A 20,484-nucleotide genomic window follows, 5' to 3' on the forward strand; every position below is an offset into this window, starting at 1 on the left:
TGGCATTAAAGTTGTACACCACCATATTGCTGAGTTTTGATACAGATTCTGTAGAAAAAAACTGATTGGAGATCTATCTGTTATCTTGGTACCTCAGTTCATGATAGTAATTCTTTCTACAATTCTGGTTGCAAATTGGATGAGAACAGAATCAAATTCAGTAGTTAGGTTCAGTGTTGACGTTATGGGAAATTGTGGAAAGAATTAAGGTCGTGAACTGAGATAGTGTATCTGTATCTGATCTGTTATCTGTATAGATATTAGCCAGACATAGTGGTACATGCCTGTGATATCAGCTACTCTGGAGCCTGAGGCAGGAAGATCACAAATTACAGAATAAGATAGGCAGTTTAGTGAGATGTTCTCTCAAAAATTTAAAAAAAAAAAAAAAGACTGGAAATGTAGCTCAGTTGTAGAGTGGTTGTTTAGTATACACAAGGCCCTGGGTTTGATTTGCAGTACTGAAAAAAAAAAAAGACAAAAATCCTAAAACAATAATAAATTATATGCCTGTAGAAAGCCAGATAATATTTATCAGAAAAGAGACTCTTAGAAGATTTGGTCCTTCCCTCCAGGAAGACTTACATTCTAAAGAGGTTAGCAAAGAAACAATTACATATTTAAAATTGCACAGAAGAGCTGGGTATATAGCTCAGCAGTAGAGTACTTGCCTTGTATGCATGAAGAAGTCCTAGCTTCAATCTCAGTGTAGCTGAATGAATGAGTGAATGAATGAATGATAAAATTAGAGCCAAGAGTGGAAAATAGTACCTAAAAACATATAGGAAGAAAATAAAAGAATGTAACTCCTAATCCTTTAACTTTGATGGTATTTTTCTTCCCCACAATATAAGTAATATTTTAGTTGAAATGTTTTTAAAATCAAAATCAATGTAGATGTCTGTAATAAGCAAAATATCAATATTTTGAATAAAGACAGGATCGTAATACTGAGTTTTCCCTTTGCCTTAGGCTCCAGTATGGGTTGCCATGATACTGCAGGAAAACTTCGGGTGGGTGGGCATAGTAGGGACTGAACCTAGGGCCTCTGCATTGAGCTAGATCCCCATCCCTTTTTATTTTGAGGCAGGGTCTCTAAATTGCAACACTGCCCAAGTTGAATTTGAATTTGGGATCCCAAAGTACTGGGATTACAGGTGTGTGCTATCATGCCTGGTTTGTCAGAAGATTTTAATCATATTCTTTTATTTTTTTTATTTTTATTTTTATTTTTATTGTTTTGGTTTTTCTCTGGTACCAGGAACCGAACTCAGGACCTTGCGCTTGCCAGGCAGGCGCTTTGCCGCTGAGCTAAATCCCCAGCCCCAATTCTTTTATTTTTTAAAGGATAGTTTACTGCAGTGGCAAAGTTAGATTGTAGGAAAGGAGGGAAAAAAGTCTTTTCAGGGAATCTCTCAGTCAAGGTCTACTTATAGGAAGAGAAACTCATTAGGTATTTTAAACAGAGGTTTTAGAAGAATAAAAGAATAAAAAGAATGCTGAAGTAATCTTGAGTTAATAACCGCAGGAAGCCCCTTTCACCACTAAGGCTGGGAGAACAGAAGGGAAGAGGTAGTTACCAGAACCTAGGAGCTTGGAGGAGAGCCCTGGAGGCTGGTGCTTGGATCTCTAGGAGTGAGCTTTGAGTATCTCACGCTGTAACCCTTTGGAGGAAGGCTGGCCTGACGGGAAGCTTAGGTAGATTGGTCCAGAGGGAGTGAGCAGGGCAAATCTGGTACTCTGCCAAGGAGCTACAACCCACTACTGCTAGTGCTTTTAAGGCCTTTTGTGGGAATGTTGAAAGAAGCTAGCGGTTTGAATGAACTGTTCCTGCTGGAGTGATACTGATAAGAGCTGGAAAACAGAAAGGAAGTCTTTTTTTCTTACCTTTCTACATTCTCATTGGCAGAACAGGAGAGGGCTATTAAAGGAGTCATGGAACTGAAGTTTGTAGTCTTAGCCCCATTGTTGCAGAGCAGAGCATGAGAGTGTAGGCTCAGAGCTGAGAAACAACTGGAGCAATGACCACCATCCATATTTTACAAAGAGAAAACTGAAGCGGGGCAAAGCTAAATTATTTGTCAAGATCATTGCTCCGGGTCTGGAATTTAAACTCACAATTCTGTGTTCTTTCTCCTACTCGTTTCATTTAATCTGACATATCATTGATTGTTACAAAGTACTATAATTTTACGTACCACTAGGAAAATAATGCTACCAATTAAGACATCAATTATAAGATATATACCAATATTAGAGATTTTAACGAGTAAAAGAAAGTGACTATCTTGAAGTTGATAAAATATGGTATATTATGATACCCTGTAAAGAGTTTGTTTTTTGAGGTCATTGGTTTGGGGATGCTTGTGGGAAATCCAAATAAAACATTTAGTAGGAAATTAAAAATATACAGTTAAAATCCAGAAGAAAAATGGAGGGTAGGGATACAGAGGTAAAGGTTGTGTGTACAGCAGAGTCGCAATCCAGAAATAGCCTTGCTAAGTGTTTGTATGTATGTATGTATTTATCCCTTAACTTTCTCCGAGTGAGGATTTTCTTTTTTTCTCTTTTATTTGAAAATTATGTGGTCTGCCAGTATGCAGACTCTAAAAGGATATACAGGTGGAAGTACTGTCATAAGTATGGTAATAAAAGCAGATTTCCATCAGGAATGGATAGTGTGAAAAAATCCTATCTATAGACTCTCCTGGTTTCTCTATTTTTATAGGTCCAGTATGTCTGGGTTGCACCTAGTAAAACAAGGTCGAGACCGGAAGAAAATAGACTCACAGCGAGATTTTACTGTGGCTTCTCCTGCAGAATTTGTTACTCGTTTTGGGGGAAATAAGGTGATTGAGAAGGTAAGTTACAACTTTATTAGAAGTACCTGAGAGATGGGAATGTAGCTTAGCTGGTAGAGCACTTGTCTAGCATGTGCCAGGCCTTGGATTAGATCCCTAGTACTGCTCAGCACCTGATTTAGTGCCTAGATTTGTGATCTAGATTGTTCAGAATTGCTATTTAGATTTTCAGAGATTTTATCTCTTTTGTTTTACTGTCTTTTCTGCCTCCTAGCATCCTGTTGTATAACTTCATTATTTTCTGAAAACAAAACAAAACATATATATATATATATATATGTATATATATATTTGTCTTTTTCAGGCAGGGTCTTGCTGTGCAGTTCAGGCTGGACTTGAGCTCACGCTGCAGCCTAGGCTGGTCTCAAACTCACAATGATCCTCCTGCCTCAGCTTCCTGAGTGCTGGGATTATAGGCGTGCGCCACGATGCCCAACACTGTAAAATATATTTGCCACTGCCACTTTAGTCATAATTAAGGAGCTGAAACACTGCTCAAAAAAAATCTAAAAGAAAAATAAACATTCCTCATAAAGTTATTTTTGAAAGATCTTGTGGTTTTACGAAGTGGAGCTGCACTGCTATGACAGAGTATGAGGAACTGATTATCTTATGGGGTGCTGGTAGGAAGATAATACGGAATAGCACTGGATTTAGAGCTAAGGCAATAGAGTTTTAGAACAGAAGGCTTAAACAGTTTGATATATTGTAACTTACAACTTGCACCAGATGTTTAAATGGACTGTATCACATGAAATACTTGAAAAGATTTCAGGTATTTTGAAATGCTCTGGTAATTCTGTGTCGCTTTTATCTAAGCCATGTCAGAGCTGAAAGGTTGATTGAAATACCTTATAGTGATTAAAGGATGGAGACCTATATTGCAGAGTATTGCTTCAGCAGTATAGTTCTGCTTTTGTGTTTGTTTGTTTATTTGTTTGTTTGTTTTTCGCCTTTTTGAGACAGGGTCTTGCTATGCAGTTCAGTCTAGCCTTGAGCTCACTTTGTAGCCCAGGCTGGTCTCGAACTCGCAAGGATCCTCCTGCCTCAGTTTCCCGAGTGCTGGAATTAATAGGCATGCCCCATCACTCCCTGGCTCCTCTATTATTCTTTAAATAAAGGTAGACTGTACAGTGTAGTCTTCCCCCATTCTTTTTTTATAATATCCCTCTGAAATTTGTTTTCTTCAATTCCCTAGTAACTGGTATGGTAGACTAAATAGGATATGAGTAATTGTGACTTTTTTCTCCTTAAAAAATGCATTCAGAAAGGAGTAAGTTCTACCTGGTACATATTGAAGTATTTACTTAGCAGATATTTAAAGATATTGCTTGATATGTGGGAACTGGTTCCTCACAGTCTTAACTACCTAGAATCCTGGTTGAAATTCTACTTTTTTTTTTGGAGAGAGAGCTACAAAAATTCTCAAATCTTTTTTTCTCTGTCATTGTATTTTTTCTTTTCTTCCATTTTTTCCTCCCAGGTTCTTATTGCTAATAATGGCATTGCAGCAGTGAAATGTATGAGGTCTATCCGGCGGTGGTCTTATGAAATGTTTCGAAATGAGCGTGCAATTCGATTTGTTGTCATGGTCACACCCGAAGACCTTAAAGCAAATGCAGGTGAGTTGTTAGCTGTAGAAAAGCATCATTCTCCTTTAGTAGACCAGCCTTTTTAAACTAGCCTCTTTTTTTTGAGACAAAGTCTTGCCATACAGCCTCAAACTCAAAAGCAGTCCTCCTGCCTGAGCCTCTTGAGTGCTGTGATTACAGGTGTGCACCACCATGCCCAGTCTAGACTGGCCTTTTAAGTAGGAGAATTATTAACTTAGTGGGTTTCCTAAGTAATAAAAATCCTGTTTAAAATCTTTGTCTTTTTTTTTTTTTTTTTTTGAGACAGGGTCTCGCTACGCAGTTCAGGCTGACCTTGAGCTCACTTTGTAGCCCGGGCTGGCCTCGAACTCGCAACGATCCTCCAGCCTCAGCCTCCCGAGTACTGGGATTACAGGTGTGCGCCACCACGCCCGGCAAAATCTTTGTCTTTAAAAAGAGTCAGTAATAGCCATATAAAAGTGATTTTACTATAGTTAATCATAACACAGTTTTCTGTGTTCTAACCTATGTAGAAATTTAACTTTTTTGTTTTTGTTTTTGGAAAAGAGTCTAGCTCTGTAATTCAGGCTGGCCTTGAACTCACTGTATACCTCAGGCTGGCCTTGAACTCACTTGCAGCAGTTCTCCTGCTTCTGCCTCCTGAGTGCTGAGATTACAAGCATGTGTCATCACACCCGGTTTAACATAAGTATTGATTTAGACTTTCAAGGGTATGCCTTTTCCACTGTTAAATATTTGCTATGCCACATTCCTTAACATGTGTAAGTGGAAAGGCTTGGAAGGAAATGCTATTTCTCTTATGTGTTATACTTAATTTTAGAGTAAAGATTTTTTTTCTCCTCCTGCTGAGGCAGAGAGATCTTATGACCCAAATGACCTTCACTAAGTAAGCTTTTCTGCATATTCTCTCCATTCACAAGTTATAGATACCCAGGAGTTATAGATAAAGACTATTGGTATAGCGAAGAGGTGTGACTAGAGTTTTTTTTCATACTTTTTAATCATTAAAGTATAATCTTCTTATGTAGAGTGTTCACAGATAATGTTAGCTCTTTAAAGAGCTATCCTTTTAAGTCTAGTTTGGTCTGTATATATTGTCTCTGCATTGAGACAATGTTATAAGATGAACTATTCCTAAATATTAAAGATTATCGTGATATCATCAATGTTTTGGAAAGTAAGTGCTATTATGTAAAATAATTTAGATGTGCCCTTTAATATCACTGAGATACAGTTTTTACATCTATAAAAGGAAGTTCATAATGTTGGTTTCACAGTAGAGTTAAAATTTTTTAAAAATGCAAACTGCTGGGATTGAGACTGTACCTCAGTGGTCCCAAACTTGTCTAGCACGTGCGACGCCCTGGGTGCTATCCTCACTACAGAAAAAAAAAAAAAATAGAAGAAAACTAATGGATAATTCCATTAGCACTTTGAAATATCTATTCGAGGAAGTAAAAAATAGAGGCTATATCAGAAAAAATGGATAGTCTAGAGCAGTGATGGCAAATCTTTTATTTTATTTTGTCTTTTTGAGACAGAGTTTCACTATACAGTTCAGGCTGGCCTTGAACTCACTTTGTAGCCCAGGCTAGCCTTGAACTTGCAGTGATCCTCCTGCTTCAACCTCCCCAAGTGGTAGGATTACAGGTGTGCACCACCACGTCCTGTGATGGCAAACCTTTTAGAGTTTTCAATGATACAAACAGCCCGCTGTGGCATGCGTGCCATAGGTTTGCCACCACTGGTCTAGAGAGATGAAGGGCAACACAACGAGATTTGGTGACTAGGGAAAGATTTAATGTTGACTATTGAGTTTTAAATTTGGTTGACTATTCAGAGGGTAATTCTACCACATAAAATAGATCATTTAACAAGAAGAGCAAGATTTTCTGTGAGGAGATGAATTTAGTGTGACATACTTGTGGCATTTGTTCTTTTTTTTTTTTTTTTTTTCTGGTACCGGGAATCAAACTCATGACCTTGCGCTTGCCAGGCAGGCGCTGTGCTGCTGAGCTAAATCTCCAGCTCCATTTGTGGTATTTGCAAATCCTAAAAATCCTACAAAAAGTTGACGCCATCCTTCTAGAATTTAGAAATACTGAGAGCTGAGGATTAAGGTGTGTGCATTACTGGTAAAGATATGGTGTAGTTAAACTACCTTTCAAAAGATTCTGTAGAAAATCAAGAGGGTCAACTATAAAATTTTGTTGAAGATTAAAAGTTAGAGATAGACTGAGGAAGATAGGCCCATGAACAGTGCCGAGAGATTATCAAAGAGATAGGAGAAGAAACAGAAAAGACGAGCACAGAGAAAAGAGGATTTCAAGCAGAGTGTGTTTGCACCTGCCTATAATCCTTGCTACTTAGGAAGGAGGCTGAGGCAGGGAATCACTAATTTGAGGCCAGTTGGGGTAACTTAGCAAGACCTTGTGTTAAAACAGTAACAAAAGGGGCTGGGGATTTAGCTCAGCAGCAAAGCACCTGCCTGGCAAGCGCAAGGTCGTGAGTTCAGTTCCCGGTACCGGAGAAAAACCACAAAAAAAAAATAAAATAAAAAATAAAAAAAAATATAAAACAGTAACAAAAGAACCCCCAAAAAATTCCAGTAGAGGAGGGTCAAAAGTGTTAGCAGTCCAAAAATAAAATTGGAAACTACCCAGCATTAGCAAGTCATTATAAACCTTTGCAAGAATAATTTTAATGGAACAATAAAAGAATATCCAGACTAATATAGGTTCTTAAGGAATATGGGAAATAATTTGGAGATAGCCAATGTGGACTGTTTCAGGAATTTCGGATGAAAGGACAAGAAAAGCCAGTAATTATAGCTGGGCATGGTGACCTATACCTGTAATCCCAGTTGTTTGAGAGGCTGAGACAGGGAGATCATACTTTGAGCCCAGCCTATGCAATTTAGTGAGACCCTGTCTCAAATATTTTTATAAAGTCTGGAAATACAGCTCAGTGGTAGAATCCTTGCCTAACATACATGAGGCCCTGGATCTAATCTCCAACACCACAAAGAAAAAGAAAACATAATGTAAGTAACTAAAGAGAAATTCTAAATCAAGGGAAGATGTTTTAAAAGTTTTTTAAATTTTTTTTTTCTTTTTATTTTTTCTGGTACCGGGAATCAAACTCACGACCTTGCGCTTGCCAGGCAGGCGCTGTGCCGCTGAGCTAAATCCCCAGCCCTAAAAGATTTTTTTGGAATGAAAGAAATTTGAGCATGGCTGAGAGAAATAACTAAAAAATAAGGAAGACTTTAAGTACAGTAGAGGCCTAAAGTATATTAGAAACCTCAAAGAGAAAGGAGTGAATCAAGAGCACACAGGTGTGAAAAAATATGCATTTCTTTTTGCAAGGAATTCTGTCTCAGTATTTATTCTGAGGGGGCAAAATCGTAATGAGAATAAACATTTTTGTACAAGGTTATTCACTGCATATTATTCAAGAATAATGAGAAACTAGAAGTGTTCAACTTCAATAGATTAGTTAAATAAAATGTAATGTACCAATTCTATGAAATACCATGCAGCTGTTATAAAACATTTTGTGGAATGACATTTCTTAGAATGAGAATATGTTTTTACCAGCAAGTGTCTTTTTCTGGTACCAGGAATTGAACTCACAACCTTGCACTTGCCAAGCAGGCACTGTGACACTGAGCTAAGTCCCCAGCCCCCGAGAATATGTTTTAATAAATTACTGTATTGTTTATCGTGCTGTAACAATATTATCGCAAGATGAGTTAGCTAGGTTTTCTGCTTCAAGCACTCACAAGTTTCCAGTCAGTTATCATTTGGTGCTGTGGTCTCATCCGAGGCTGTACTTGGGCTAATGTATTTTCAAATTCATGTACTGTGGTTTTTGGCAACATGCAGTTTTTCATGTTCTGAGACTACAAGCTTAAATATCTCACTGAGTCTTGGCTATAGGCCATATGTCAAAATGATTGCCAGCTTTCTCAAAGCCAGCAAGAGAGAAAGTCTTCTTGTAGGAATATGGGTTATATTTTTATGTAATGTTATCATGGAAGTGACATTTCATCACCTGTGCCATATTCTCTTCTCCAATAACAAGTCATAGATCTTGTCTATACTCAATAGGAGGGAACTGCATAAGACACAAAACCTAGAGGTTGGGATCATGGGAATTTCTTAGTGTCTGTCTACAATGATGGCTAAGAAAAAAGTTGGCTATAGAAGGAAACTGATAGCATGATATAATAGAAAAAAATACATCGTGCATACTCATAGAAAAAAGATTGTTAGAACACCTACTAAAACAGCAATAGTAGTTTTGTCTGAGGGTAGAATTTTGGAGTGTTTCTATTTTTGTTTGTAGGATCACCATGTGAATGGTATTGAATTTAGAAATACTATGGATAATTTTTCATTATTTCTTTCCCCCCCAAATATTGTGGTTTGTTAATTATTGTTAAAACCAATTTTTTTTTTTTTTTTTCTGGTACCGAAAACTGAACTTAAGATCTTGTGCTTGCCAGGCAGGCACTGTGCCTCTGAGCTACATCCCCAGCCCCTATTGTTTAACAGTTTCATTGTATATAATTTATTACCATAAGTTCTGTGGGTTTTTAGTAAATTATACTATTGTGCAGTCACCATTATAATCCAGTTTTAAATACTAATTACTTTTATAATTTTAAAAAGCTGTGAAAAAGCAGCATTAGATGGGAGTGTTGGATATTAACGTGAAGAGAGGACTTCATCGTCTGTCGCTGGAGGGGGACAAGCAAAATTGACCAAATTCCCATTGGCTTAATCACAGTGGTACCTGCACAAGCTTGTATCACCCAATGAGACAGTCCCATGCTGCCTGATGGGACAGTCATACATGTACTACAGGTGGTTCAGAGCTGCTTGGCATTGAGACTTATGAATTATGACCCCATCATGACTGTGTTAACAGTGAGGATGGTAATTACTAAGCCATTACATATTTTGGTTGCATGATAATTACTGGAAAAGTTAAAAGGTATGTGATTAATGAACTCTAGAGTAAAGAATTGAGTGTAGTCATCCCTCAGTATCTGTGAGGGATTAGTTTCATGTCCCACTGCTGATACCGAAATCTGTAGCTTTTTAAAAAAGTGTAGTATTTGCTTTTAACCTACCCTCATCCTCCTGAATTTAAAATCATCTCTGGATTAATGATGTCACATAATACAGTGTAAATGCTATATAAATAGTTGTTATCCTATATTTCTAAGAAATGACAAGGAAAAATGTCTGTATTTTCAATAAAGGTGCAATTTTTTTCCCCAAATGTTTTAGATCTGCAGCTGGTTGAACCTATGGATATTGAATATGTAAATATGGACTGACTATAGCCTCTTTTGTGTGTGGGGGGGTTCTTATTTATTTGTGAATGTATTCTAGAATAATACCAGTGGTGGCACTTATAGCAACTGTGAGAATTAAAAGATGATAGTTACATAGTATCTAATTAGAGCTTTCTTTTTCTAAAGTTTATTTTTATTAGTACATGTTTGCAGTCCATAATGATTACATTCCTTCTGTGGAGTTGGTACATGTACATAAAACACTTTTTGTTTGTTTGTTTGTTTTCTGTTACCGGGAATTGAACTCACGACCTCGCACTTGCCAGGCAGGTGCTGTGCCACTGAGCTAAATCTCCAGCACCCATAAAACACTTTAATTCCTTTTTTTTAACCCCTTTCTCTCCTTCCTCCCCCTCCCTGAATCTTATAATCCTCTTATCATTTGAAAAAGATATACCTCCTTATTTTGCTCTTTATTTATAATATTTTTTTCATATAAAATAAACCATGTACTATTGAAGCTTGTAGATCTGATTTTTTTTTTTATGAAACATTATGATCTCAAGGTGCATCTGTATTTTCTGCGTACAGGACTTTTCTTTCATGTCTTCAGTAATGACAATAAAAGGTTGACTGGTGTAGAATTATGAATTGTTGTTGGTTAGCAGCAACAATACCTTTGTAGTCTGTGTGTATCTGTATTTTTTTGGTTTTTTTGAGACAGGGTCTTGCTATGCAGTTCAGGCTGACCTTGAGCCCACTTTGTAGCCCAGGCTGGCCTTGACTTGCAACTATCCTCCTGCCTCAGCCTCCCAAGTGCTGGGATTACAGGTGTGCACCACCACACCCGGCTATGTGTATATGTGTAAATGTAGGTTAGTGACTTTCTTCTTGATAGATGGCTACTGAGCTACAAATAAATCTACGCTGGAAACGTTGGATAGCTTTGCCTATTTGGAATATAAAACAAAAGAAAAAGTTAAAGACAATGATAATCTGGAAGAACATATTGGCAGCAGTGAGTTTCTTCTACCAATAAGAGGGTGTGTGGTACATGCTTATAATCCTAATGATTTAGAAGGCTGAGGCAGGAGGATTTCAGTTTGAGCCCAGCCTGGGCAACTTAGCAAAATGCAGTCTCAAATTTAAAGAGAAAGAAAGAAAAGAGAGAAGGAAAGAAGAAAAGAAAGGAGGGAGAGGAAGGAAAAGAAGGAAGAAAGGATAAGGAAAGGGAAAAGAAACGGGCTGGGAATGTAAGTGGTAGGGTGCCCCTGGGTTTGCTTCCCAGTACTACCCCCCTAAAGCACCCATTAATAGAAAATAAACAAAGAGCATGAATGGGTAGTGCATAAAGGAGAAATAAATCAGGTACAGCGGTGCACAGGGGTGGTCCCAGCTACCTAGGAGGCTGAGACCAGAGGATCGCCTGAGCCTGGAAGGTCAAGGCCTCCCTGGGAAAGACATTAAAAAAAAAAAAAAAAAAAAAAGAATTTGGTTGGGGACATAGTTTAGTGGTAGAACACTTGCCTTTAGCATGTGCAAGGTCCTGAGCTCAGCCCACAGAACTGGAAGGAAGAACAAAAATAAAAACTGGGATGACTATGGTGTATTTGCTTAGCAGGTATAAATGTCTGGATTCAATCCCAAGCATTGCACACTCACCATCATCATCACTGTCATCAGGAATTTAAAATTTTTTTTTCTAAAAAATGAAATAGAAAGCAGTAGACCTATGAAAAGAGATTATCAGTAGTAACCAGAGAAGTCTAAACAAAATGGGAGGTAGGGATTTTTTTTAGAACATAAAACTGGCAAAATTAAAAAAGATTGTTAATACCTAATATAGGAAGATTGATAATATGGTATCTAGGGGCTGGGATTTAGCTCACCGGCAAAGCGCCTGCCTGGCAAGCGCAAGGTCGTGAGTTCGGTTCCCGGTACCGGAGAAAAACCAAAAAAAACAAAAAAAAAAATATGGTATCTAACATAGGTGAGGTAGTTTGGTACCCATATTGCTTGTGAGAATCTAAACATGTGAATACTCCTTAATATTTTTACTTCTAGGAACACATCCCATTACATTATTTTAATATTTTTCAAATTTCAAATAACATATATTTCCACCAAGTTAGTAGTAACATGAGTTATGGAGTATTAAAATACTAGCTATCCATGAAAATATTAATTATATTGCATATAATCAAATATATATATCATAATTTGAGAAGATAATCGACAATATATTAAGTTGGCTAACAGTTAATGGCTAGTTTTTAAAATTTATTTTAAAAGTAAAAAAAATAAAAGAAGGAAAGCATTAACACACACACATCCACTTACAAAATAGCATAAGAACAATACAAGCAATACTGAATTACAGACAAAGTGGTAGGAAATTAACAATGGTTGTTGTATCACATATTGATATCTTCAAAGTGGTTTCTCAGGAAAACAGATATAGACATGCAAGATTGATCAAATAATTAATCATTATAATGGCTATTTAGGATTATGAGTGTACCAAAGCATGAACTGGTTATCTTTGAGACAGGACAATGAAATGATTCTGATTTTTTAAAAATAGTATTATTCTATTTGACCCAACTGTTCCCTTTCTAGGTATCTTCCTGAAAGAGTTAAAAACATTATATTACAGTGATACATGTATACCTATATTTATAGCAGCACAATTCATAGTGGCTAAATCTTGGCAGAGGCCTGTATGTCTGTCAAGAGATAAATGGTTAAAGAAAACGTATTTATGCACAATGGAATACTACTCTCCCATAAAGAATAAACTTGAGTTTGTAGGAAAATGGGTGCACCTTGAAAACATAATGTTAAGTGAAATAAATCAGACACACAAGCTTAAATATCACAGTTTCTTTTATATGAGAAACCCAAAATATAAATAAAGAGCAAAATAATAGATAAGATAATAAGAAATAGAGAAATCTTTTGCAAAAGGGAAGGGGGAACCAAGGAGAGGATGGGAGAGAGGGGGATGAAAAACGAGTTAAGATGTGTTATGTACATGTACCCACTCCTCATGAGGGATGTAATCATTATGTATTGTACAACATATACTAGTAAAAAATAAAAATTGAAAAAAGTTACCAGAAGACAAGCATGTGCTTATTTTAAAGAAACCAATAAAGTTGTTGCTCATCTGAAAAAAAGAGAAATATTAGGTGGGCCTATTGGTACACACCTATAATCCCAGTACTCAGGAGGTCTATGTAAAAGGATTGCTAGTTCAAGACCAGACTGTACTACATAGTTCAAGGCCAGCCTAGACTACATAGTCAAATTTTATCTCAAAAAACAAAAAGTTACTAAATTCCGATACATTAAGTGTTTCCCCCTACTTCCCTGACCCCCAGTACTGGGGATTGAACTTTGAGCTACATTTCTTTCCATTTTTATTTTTTATTTTAGGGTCTGACTAAATTATCATGCTTTCTCTCTTATAATAAAAAACAGTACATTTATTTGTTCTGAACAATATATAAGGTTTATAGTTGTCAGATAGATGTAAGAATAAGATATAAGAAATATTAATAAATTGGCAAGATTGAACTTTGAGGAAGTTACTTAACTACTCTAAGCCATTACATGTAAACTGAGATGCTAATAATGCCATTATATATAGGATTTTTGAGAGAATTAAATGAGGTAATGTATACATGAAGTACTTAATAAGTCTCTGAAGATGTTAGGTGGTTTGCTACCATTGCTGTTACCAGAATAGGGAAAAAAAGACATCAAATGACAAAATACTAAGCAAAAAAAAAAGGAAGGAAAGTGGTTATCTTTTTAAAATTACTTTAAAAAAAATTCTTTCAAATACTCATTACTCCCAACATCCCTGATAAACCTTTTTCGTGCACTAATCAGATTCCTATAGCTAGCTTTTCTTGTTTAGTCTGAAAAGGATTTTCATGGGATGCCATGCAAGTTAAGAGAAAGAATGTCAAGGTTACAACTTTTCCTCACAATAGTTATTTATGGGCCCATTAAGTGACAGATTGGTCTACCTTGATACAAGGACTTTTTTGATACAGAGATTATAAAGAGCCTTCAAAGTGGCATGTTTGAGAACTGCTGTATTAGTGTAAGAGATTACTAAATATGTGACTTAACAAACTCAGTCTTTAACTAAATAATCCTGGACATTATCCCATTAATGCTGCATGATTCCATGGTTACTTATGATAGTTCCTGTCTTTTACATGGTTTTGCTATGTAATTGAATTTCTGAAAACAAATCATGTGTTCTCTATTAATTTGTTTACATTTTCAGAATACATTAAGATGGCTGATCACTATGTGCCAGTGCCTGGAGGACCAAACAACAACAACTATGCAAATGTGGAATTAATTCTTGACATTGCTAAAAGGATCCCGGTGCAAGTAAGAGAGTTCTTTGAAAGGAAATTTAGCCATTTTAAGTCAAGGAAAGGGTATGTCCAGGGAAATTTGCATAAAGCATCTTTCTTGAAAATTCTTACCCGCCTTTATGTGGGATAACTGAAACAGACAAGAAAGGATGAAAAGAAGGGAATGATTAGAAATAAACATAATAGTAATAAGTTTGAAAGGTACTTTCACAGGTATTTTTAAAAAATTCTGTGCATGTTATCTTTGAGTTATCCCAACTAAGTACAAATTATTTCCTATGGAATATTCTTAGTTTAGAACATGGTGGTGATTTTAGAAATAGATTGTTCTATCTTATACAGAAGTTTAGGATAAATACCTTAAAGCCCAACAAGGAAAAAAAATCTCTAGACTTATGTGGCAGTATAATTACTAGATAGTAAGGTGAAGCTGGGTAGCCAAAATAATTGAATATGTAAAAGGTGGTCAGTATTTCTATTTTCTATAGAGCCTAGCAGAAAGGCTACAAATTGAGTTTCCCGAAGAGCAACAAGACTAGCTTGATCTGAGAATCAGTTTCAATTTGGTTTTGACCTTATTGTTCTATAAAAAGTTTGCCAGCAACGAAGCATAAAAGCTGAGTTTCTTGAATCAAGCATGGATTGCTATAGAACTAATTGTACTTCATTTAGTAGGGCCAGCCTAGATAGAGAGCAAGGCAGTTTGAGGTTTTCTTGGTATGGATTTTAAGAATGAATCACATTGTGTTCCCTTGTAGGCAGTGTGGGCAGGTTGGGGTCATGCTTCTGAGAATCCCAAGCTCCCAGAACTTCTCTTGAAAAATGGCATTGCCTTCATGGGTAAGCAGTTTCTGTCTTTCTTTTGCCTTTTGTTAATTTTGTCCATATTCCATTGCCTTTTTTTCTTAATGGTGAAAAAGTTTATTTGAAAAAGTAAAAGTGAAGAAAAACTGGCTGTGCAGAGCAAACTTGGGCTGAATAAAAGAAGGAAAAAGTGGGGCTGGGGATTTAGCTCAGCGGCACAGCGCCTGCCTGGCAAGCGCAAGGTCATGAGTTTGATTCCCAGTACCAGGGAAAAAAACAAAAAAAACAAAAAAAAAAAAAAAAAAAAAAGGAAAAAGAATTATACTATGAGGAACACAGGGTGGGCTACCATGAGGAAAGCCACAGTAGCCTTATTTTCTTCTATTTAACATGTACTGGGCTTGTTTTTCCTTTTTTTTTTCAAATCCATCAGTAACTATCAGAGTAACTTTCTTCACTCCCCCCGCCCCCTACCCTTCATTTTCACTCTGCCTATCTCAGTTCATCTTCATTGTATTTTCTGTCCCTGGGTTGTTTTTCCTGCAGTCTGAAAAATGGTTTTTAAAGCACTGGCCTTTTTAAAACTTTACTAATAACCTCAGAATAACATGTGGAGGAAGGACCTGTTTTTATATAGTAAAGATACTTGAATACTTAGTATATCTTGGCAGTGTGCCCTTAAATGTGAATCAGCACCTTTATATTTAAACAGATAGTTTGTGTTCCTATGGATGACAGCTATTTCTTCTGACATTTAGCTCTCATTATGGCAGAAAGAAAAATTGAGATGATATGGCTCAAAGTGTTTCTCGGAGAGCATCCATGTGCTGATTAGGCCATGTAAACATTATTAAAGATAATTCTCTTCTTTGGGTTCCCCTAAGACTAACGAGGATCAGTATTTTCAGATTTGAACTGCAAAACTTTATCATTCTTACTTCATTATATAGGTTAAAAAAATGACTTCGTTAATTAGTAAAGGTAGGTTCATGAAGGATGGTAAAATAGGATTTCTCAGGAATTCAAGTCAGCATATTTTTATGCAGATTGATCTCTCATTGTGTACAAACAGCTTACTACATTAGATTCTATAAAGGGTATAAAGATGAGGCAAAACACAGATGTCCCAGAAATCAAGTTTCTGATTTCCATACTATGTGATAGAGGAGAGGAACAGGACAAACACTAGAATAATTATAGTATAGGGCAAAATATATGTGCCAGAAACGATACAGGAATCTTATAATTGTGTTTTCCTGTTTTGTTTTTAGGTCCTCCAAGCCAGGCCATGTGGGCTTTGGGAGATAAGATTGCATCTTCCATTGTAGCTCAAACTGCAGGTATCCCAACTCTTCCCTGGAGTGGCAGTGGTAAGAAATTGTTTCTTGTCTGTGTCTTGGAATGCAGAAAAACTCAGTAGGATATTTGGGGCTTAACTTGGTTTAAAACATACTAGGATTCTTGATAAGAAACAGAATCCTGCTATCTCCTGACTTAATATACCTGACTTTGATCATGTCTTAGAAATATAAATTTAGTATCAAGCACACAGATGTTAAACTGTGATCTGGAATGATCTTGGGAAAATTTGTATTGTTTTGGGGGTTTAGATCTACCTGAAGTAGGCTAGAATCTTTCTGAAGGGCAGGCTTCTAGGGGGAATTAGGCCTTTGAACCTGCTTATGGGTGGCCTGGATCACCAGGAAGAACCTAAAGTCCTGAAAACCTAATGTTTACCTGCCAGCATTTTCTTGATTTCCGCACATGACTGACTGACAATTTGGTTTGCCTGATACCATTCAGCCTCAGTTGCCCTTGATGTAGAAAATGAGGTCATTAGTTAACCTTTCTTCTAGATACACAGAGGGCTGAAAGAAAATTTGTGAATGATTTGTTCTTGACAAATCCCTTAAGGAGTGCTATGTGGATTATTATAGCTGATAAAAATACGAACTTTCCTCCCTTAGTGGTCATTTATGCTGAGCAGACTTATACTAAAACCTTTTTTAAAATAAGAATGACCATTGTCTTGAGGCTGCGCAGATTTGAACCCTTGTTATTCTGGCTCTCCAGGGGAATTGCAATATCCTCTTCAGACCTGCTGGGTCAAATAGTTTAAAAGGTTGGATTTGTTCTTGTTTGAATGTAGAGGCTATAGTGTTCCCCTTGAGGCTGAGTACTGGGGCATTCAGGGAGCATGCAATCATGACTCTGCTGAGGCCAATAAAACCGCCATTTCCATTTCCAAGGGCTCATAAAGATTGAATTATTTCTCAGACCTCTGGCTCTGGAGCAGCCCTGAACACACAAATTGAAGGTATTTTTGCCTGCTGGGTTGCAGTGAAAAGTCTGCCATGTTTTTTGTTTTTTTTTTTTGTCTTGTATGTCCTTGTGTTTTTGTAAGTTGGTCCCTGTTAGCTCTCCTGGCTTTTCCAGCGTAAGACCCCAAATTGCCAGCTCATGCTATGGCTCAATATTGTTAACTCCAAGGATTGATGAGGGTTTTATAACACCTTCTTCTATCTGCCTTCAATTTTTGATAAATATTTTAAAGAAGGTGTCGCAGAAAGTTGACGAGCTCTTGTAGTTGCTCTCAAGTTACTGTTGTCTATTGCAGGTCTTCGTGTGGACTGGCAGGAAAATGATTTTTCGAAACGTATCTTAAATGTTCCACAGGAACTCTATGAAAAAGGTTATGTGAAAGATGTGGATGATGGGCTGAAGGTAGGTTACTAACCTTCACCTGTCCAATTATAGTCACAAATATAGGGATTTGGAGCCTGGATCATGATGCATACCCATGAGAGCATGAGAGTTGTAAGATTAGGAGATATAGTTTATTAAATATAGAGTAGAGAAAGTACTTTAAACTTCAACAGTTTATTTTTTTAAACTTCGTTTAAATTAGCTTTGAAGCAAGCTGCTCATCTGGACAGAACATTTCTTAGGTAATTAGATCAGTGTTTTAAGAATGTACTGATTTTACCACTCGTTAGGGTGGTGAGGGTTGCCACTGAGCAACATACTTCTCCCCTTGCTTGAGTTCAGATGAAACCACATATGAGTCAGAATATCAACTTTATTACAAAAGAGATGTTAGTAAAGATGGCTTAAATCCAACATATATTGCAGTAATGAGATTCACAAGGTGAATGCCAGAATTAACCAGCCTTACTCCATCACTAATTACTGGCAATGCTGAATAACCATAGATTTTTCTCTCCAGAGACATGGCTTTTATCACTGAGTTTATTATATATGTGGTTGAGAGGTGACAAAAAACACATGTTCGGTGCAGTGGACTGCTCTCCAAGGGGAAAAGGTTAAGCAATTCATGCCCAGTTTTTCCTTCCAAATTGATCAGTCACATAATTTATGCTTTTTCCTTTGGGGAGGAATGAAAGTAAGCCAAGAGGGGCAGAAAGTACTACTACTAATTATTCATCCATGTAGAAACATGAACTCAAGACAAAAGGGAGATCCTTTCCCTAATATCACCTTTTCTTTCCTTAAATTTTTTTCTAGTTTGTATCCCTTTCACTTTCCTTTTTTAAAAAAAAAATTTTATTTATTTATTTTTGAGACAGAGTCTGGCTATGTAGTTCAGGCTGGCCTTGAATTTGCTATGTAGTCCAGTCTAGCTTCAAACTCATGGCAATCTTCTTGCCTCAGCCTCCCTGATACCACGCCCAACCCTCTTTCGCTTTTTAACTACTTGGAAATGTCATTTATGCCTCAGGTAGATGATGAAACAGGCTATTTTAGAAAAATACACTCTTTGCATTTGACTTGTATGTTATAAATTTAAGAAGAATGCTGAACCAGGCATTGTGTGCACACCTTTGATCTCAGCAATCTGGGAGACTGAGGCAGAAGATCACAGGTTTGAGTCCAGCCTAGTCAATTTAGCAAGACTCTTGTCTCAAAATAAAAAAGGACCCGGGAAGTAGCTCAGTATAACGGCTCCAGGTTGTATCCCCAATATTGCCCCCATCCCATGGGAATGCAGAATGTTCAACTAATTTTGCTCTATTGTACAATTCAAGTTAAAATCCTATAATCTCCTTAATAAGAAAAATTAGTATTTCTAATACTTTATTGTATTTGCTATAATTCACAAGAGTAGAAGCCTTTTGTAAGGAACTAGCTACTTAGTTTATCATTAAAATCTTTTCTTTTTTTCTTCAAAATTATAAATAAGAGTGACTTGTAGAAATTTTGGAAAGCCAGAAAATGTAATAAAACTACTCATAGATTCAGCTCTCCAGAAATAATGCCTGATAACGTATTTATATATTTTCTTCTAGCCTTTTTATTTACTTATTTATTTTTTGTGCTGAGGATTGAGTCCAGAGTCTTCACACTCAGCTGCCTCTCCAGTCATTTTATTTTTTAATTTGAGACAGGGTCTCACTAGGTCACTGAGTTGCCCAGACTAGGGTTAAACTTGAGATCCTCTTGCCTTGGCCCTCAGAATGCTGGGATTATGAGTGTGGACCCTTACAGCCAGTTTAGCCTTTTGATTCATAGATTGATAAAACAATCTGTATTAATAGATTCCTATAACTATAAAATTAGGGTGCATATATGTATGTGCATATTTCTATGTAATTTTATATATAAGCATTTTCCTTATGGCATTAAAATACTTTTTGTTTGGCTTTTGGCTTGAGATAGGATCTTTTTATGTAGTTCAGGCTGGCCTTGAATTCCTTATGTAGTCCAGGCTAATCTCAGACTCTTGCCAGTCTTCTTGAGTGTTGGAATTAAAGGCATGTGCCACCAAGCCCAGGTCCCAAACTATGTTTGATGGGTTACCTGTGGCTAGTATTTTCATATATTTTTTAAGAGCCACCTTCTTATTTTCTGTGCACTGCTTTTTTAAAAGTCTTTTCCACATTTGTGTTATCTTTCTTTCCTGTTTTTTTTTATTTTTAATTTTTTTTGAACTGGGAATCAAATTCAGGACCTCGTGCTTGCCAGGCAGGCACTGTACCTCTGAGCTATATCCCTGGCCCCATCTTTTTTTCTTTTTTGTTTGTTTATTTTTTGAGACAGGGTCTCACTATGCAGTTCAGACTGGTTTCGAACTCACTATGTAGCCCAGGCTGGCCTCGAACTCGTGGTGATCCTTCTGCCTCAGTTTCGGGAGTAGTGGAATTACAGGCATGCACCAACATACTTGGTTTGTGTTATCTTTCTTTGATCGCTTATTACCAAGTGATTGAGTTCATCCTATTAATTCTATTTATATAAACATATGAAAGAATAGAGCTGAAGATATTTTAGGAGAGATGAAATGATGAGAGTAGGATTTTTATCCCTAATCTGCTGATGGAAATTAAAATGGTTATTTTCTGATGACACATCTTAGAATAGTCTTACCGTATAGCAAAACCTTAAAAGAATGGCATATTTTTATAAAGGGAATGTGACCTGTTTATATAAAATTTTGGTTAGTTTTCCTCAATTTACTTTTTACCTTAACAGTATAATTT

At 36.7% G+C, this 20,484-nt stretch overlaps 1 protein-coding gene across 1 annotated transcript in view; it reads left to right on the forward strand.

The window, feature by feature from the left end:
• Acaca (acetyl-CoA carboxylase alpha) overlaps positions 1 to 20,484 on the forward strand; it is a gene marked incomplete at its 5' end in the record, with an annotated part of 230,860 nt that overhangs the window by 39,908 nt on the left and 170,468 nt on the right. Inside the window, 6 exon segments of the mRNA XM_013519172.1 lie at positions 2,729 to 2,861; positions 4,345 to 4,483; positions 14,086 to 14,195; positions 14,941 to 15,022; positions 16,258 to 16,356; positions 17,604 to 17,710. Coding sequence (XP_013374626.1) covers positions 2,729 to 2,861; positions 4,345 to 4,483; positions 14,086 to 14,195; positions 14,941 to 15,022; positions 16,258 to 16,356; positions 17,604 to 17,710 — 670 coding nt within the window.

Source organism: Chinchilla lanigera, unplaced genomic scaffold, assembly GCF_000276665.1.
Source record: "Chinchilla lanigera isolate Chin_1 unplaced genomic scaffold, ChiLan1.0 scaffold00050, whole genome shotgun sequence".
Taxonomy (NCBI): Eukaryota; Metazoa; Chordata; class Mammalia; order Rodentia; family Chinchillidae; genus Chinchilla; species Chinchilla lanigera.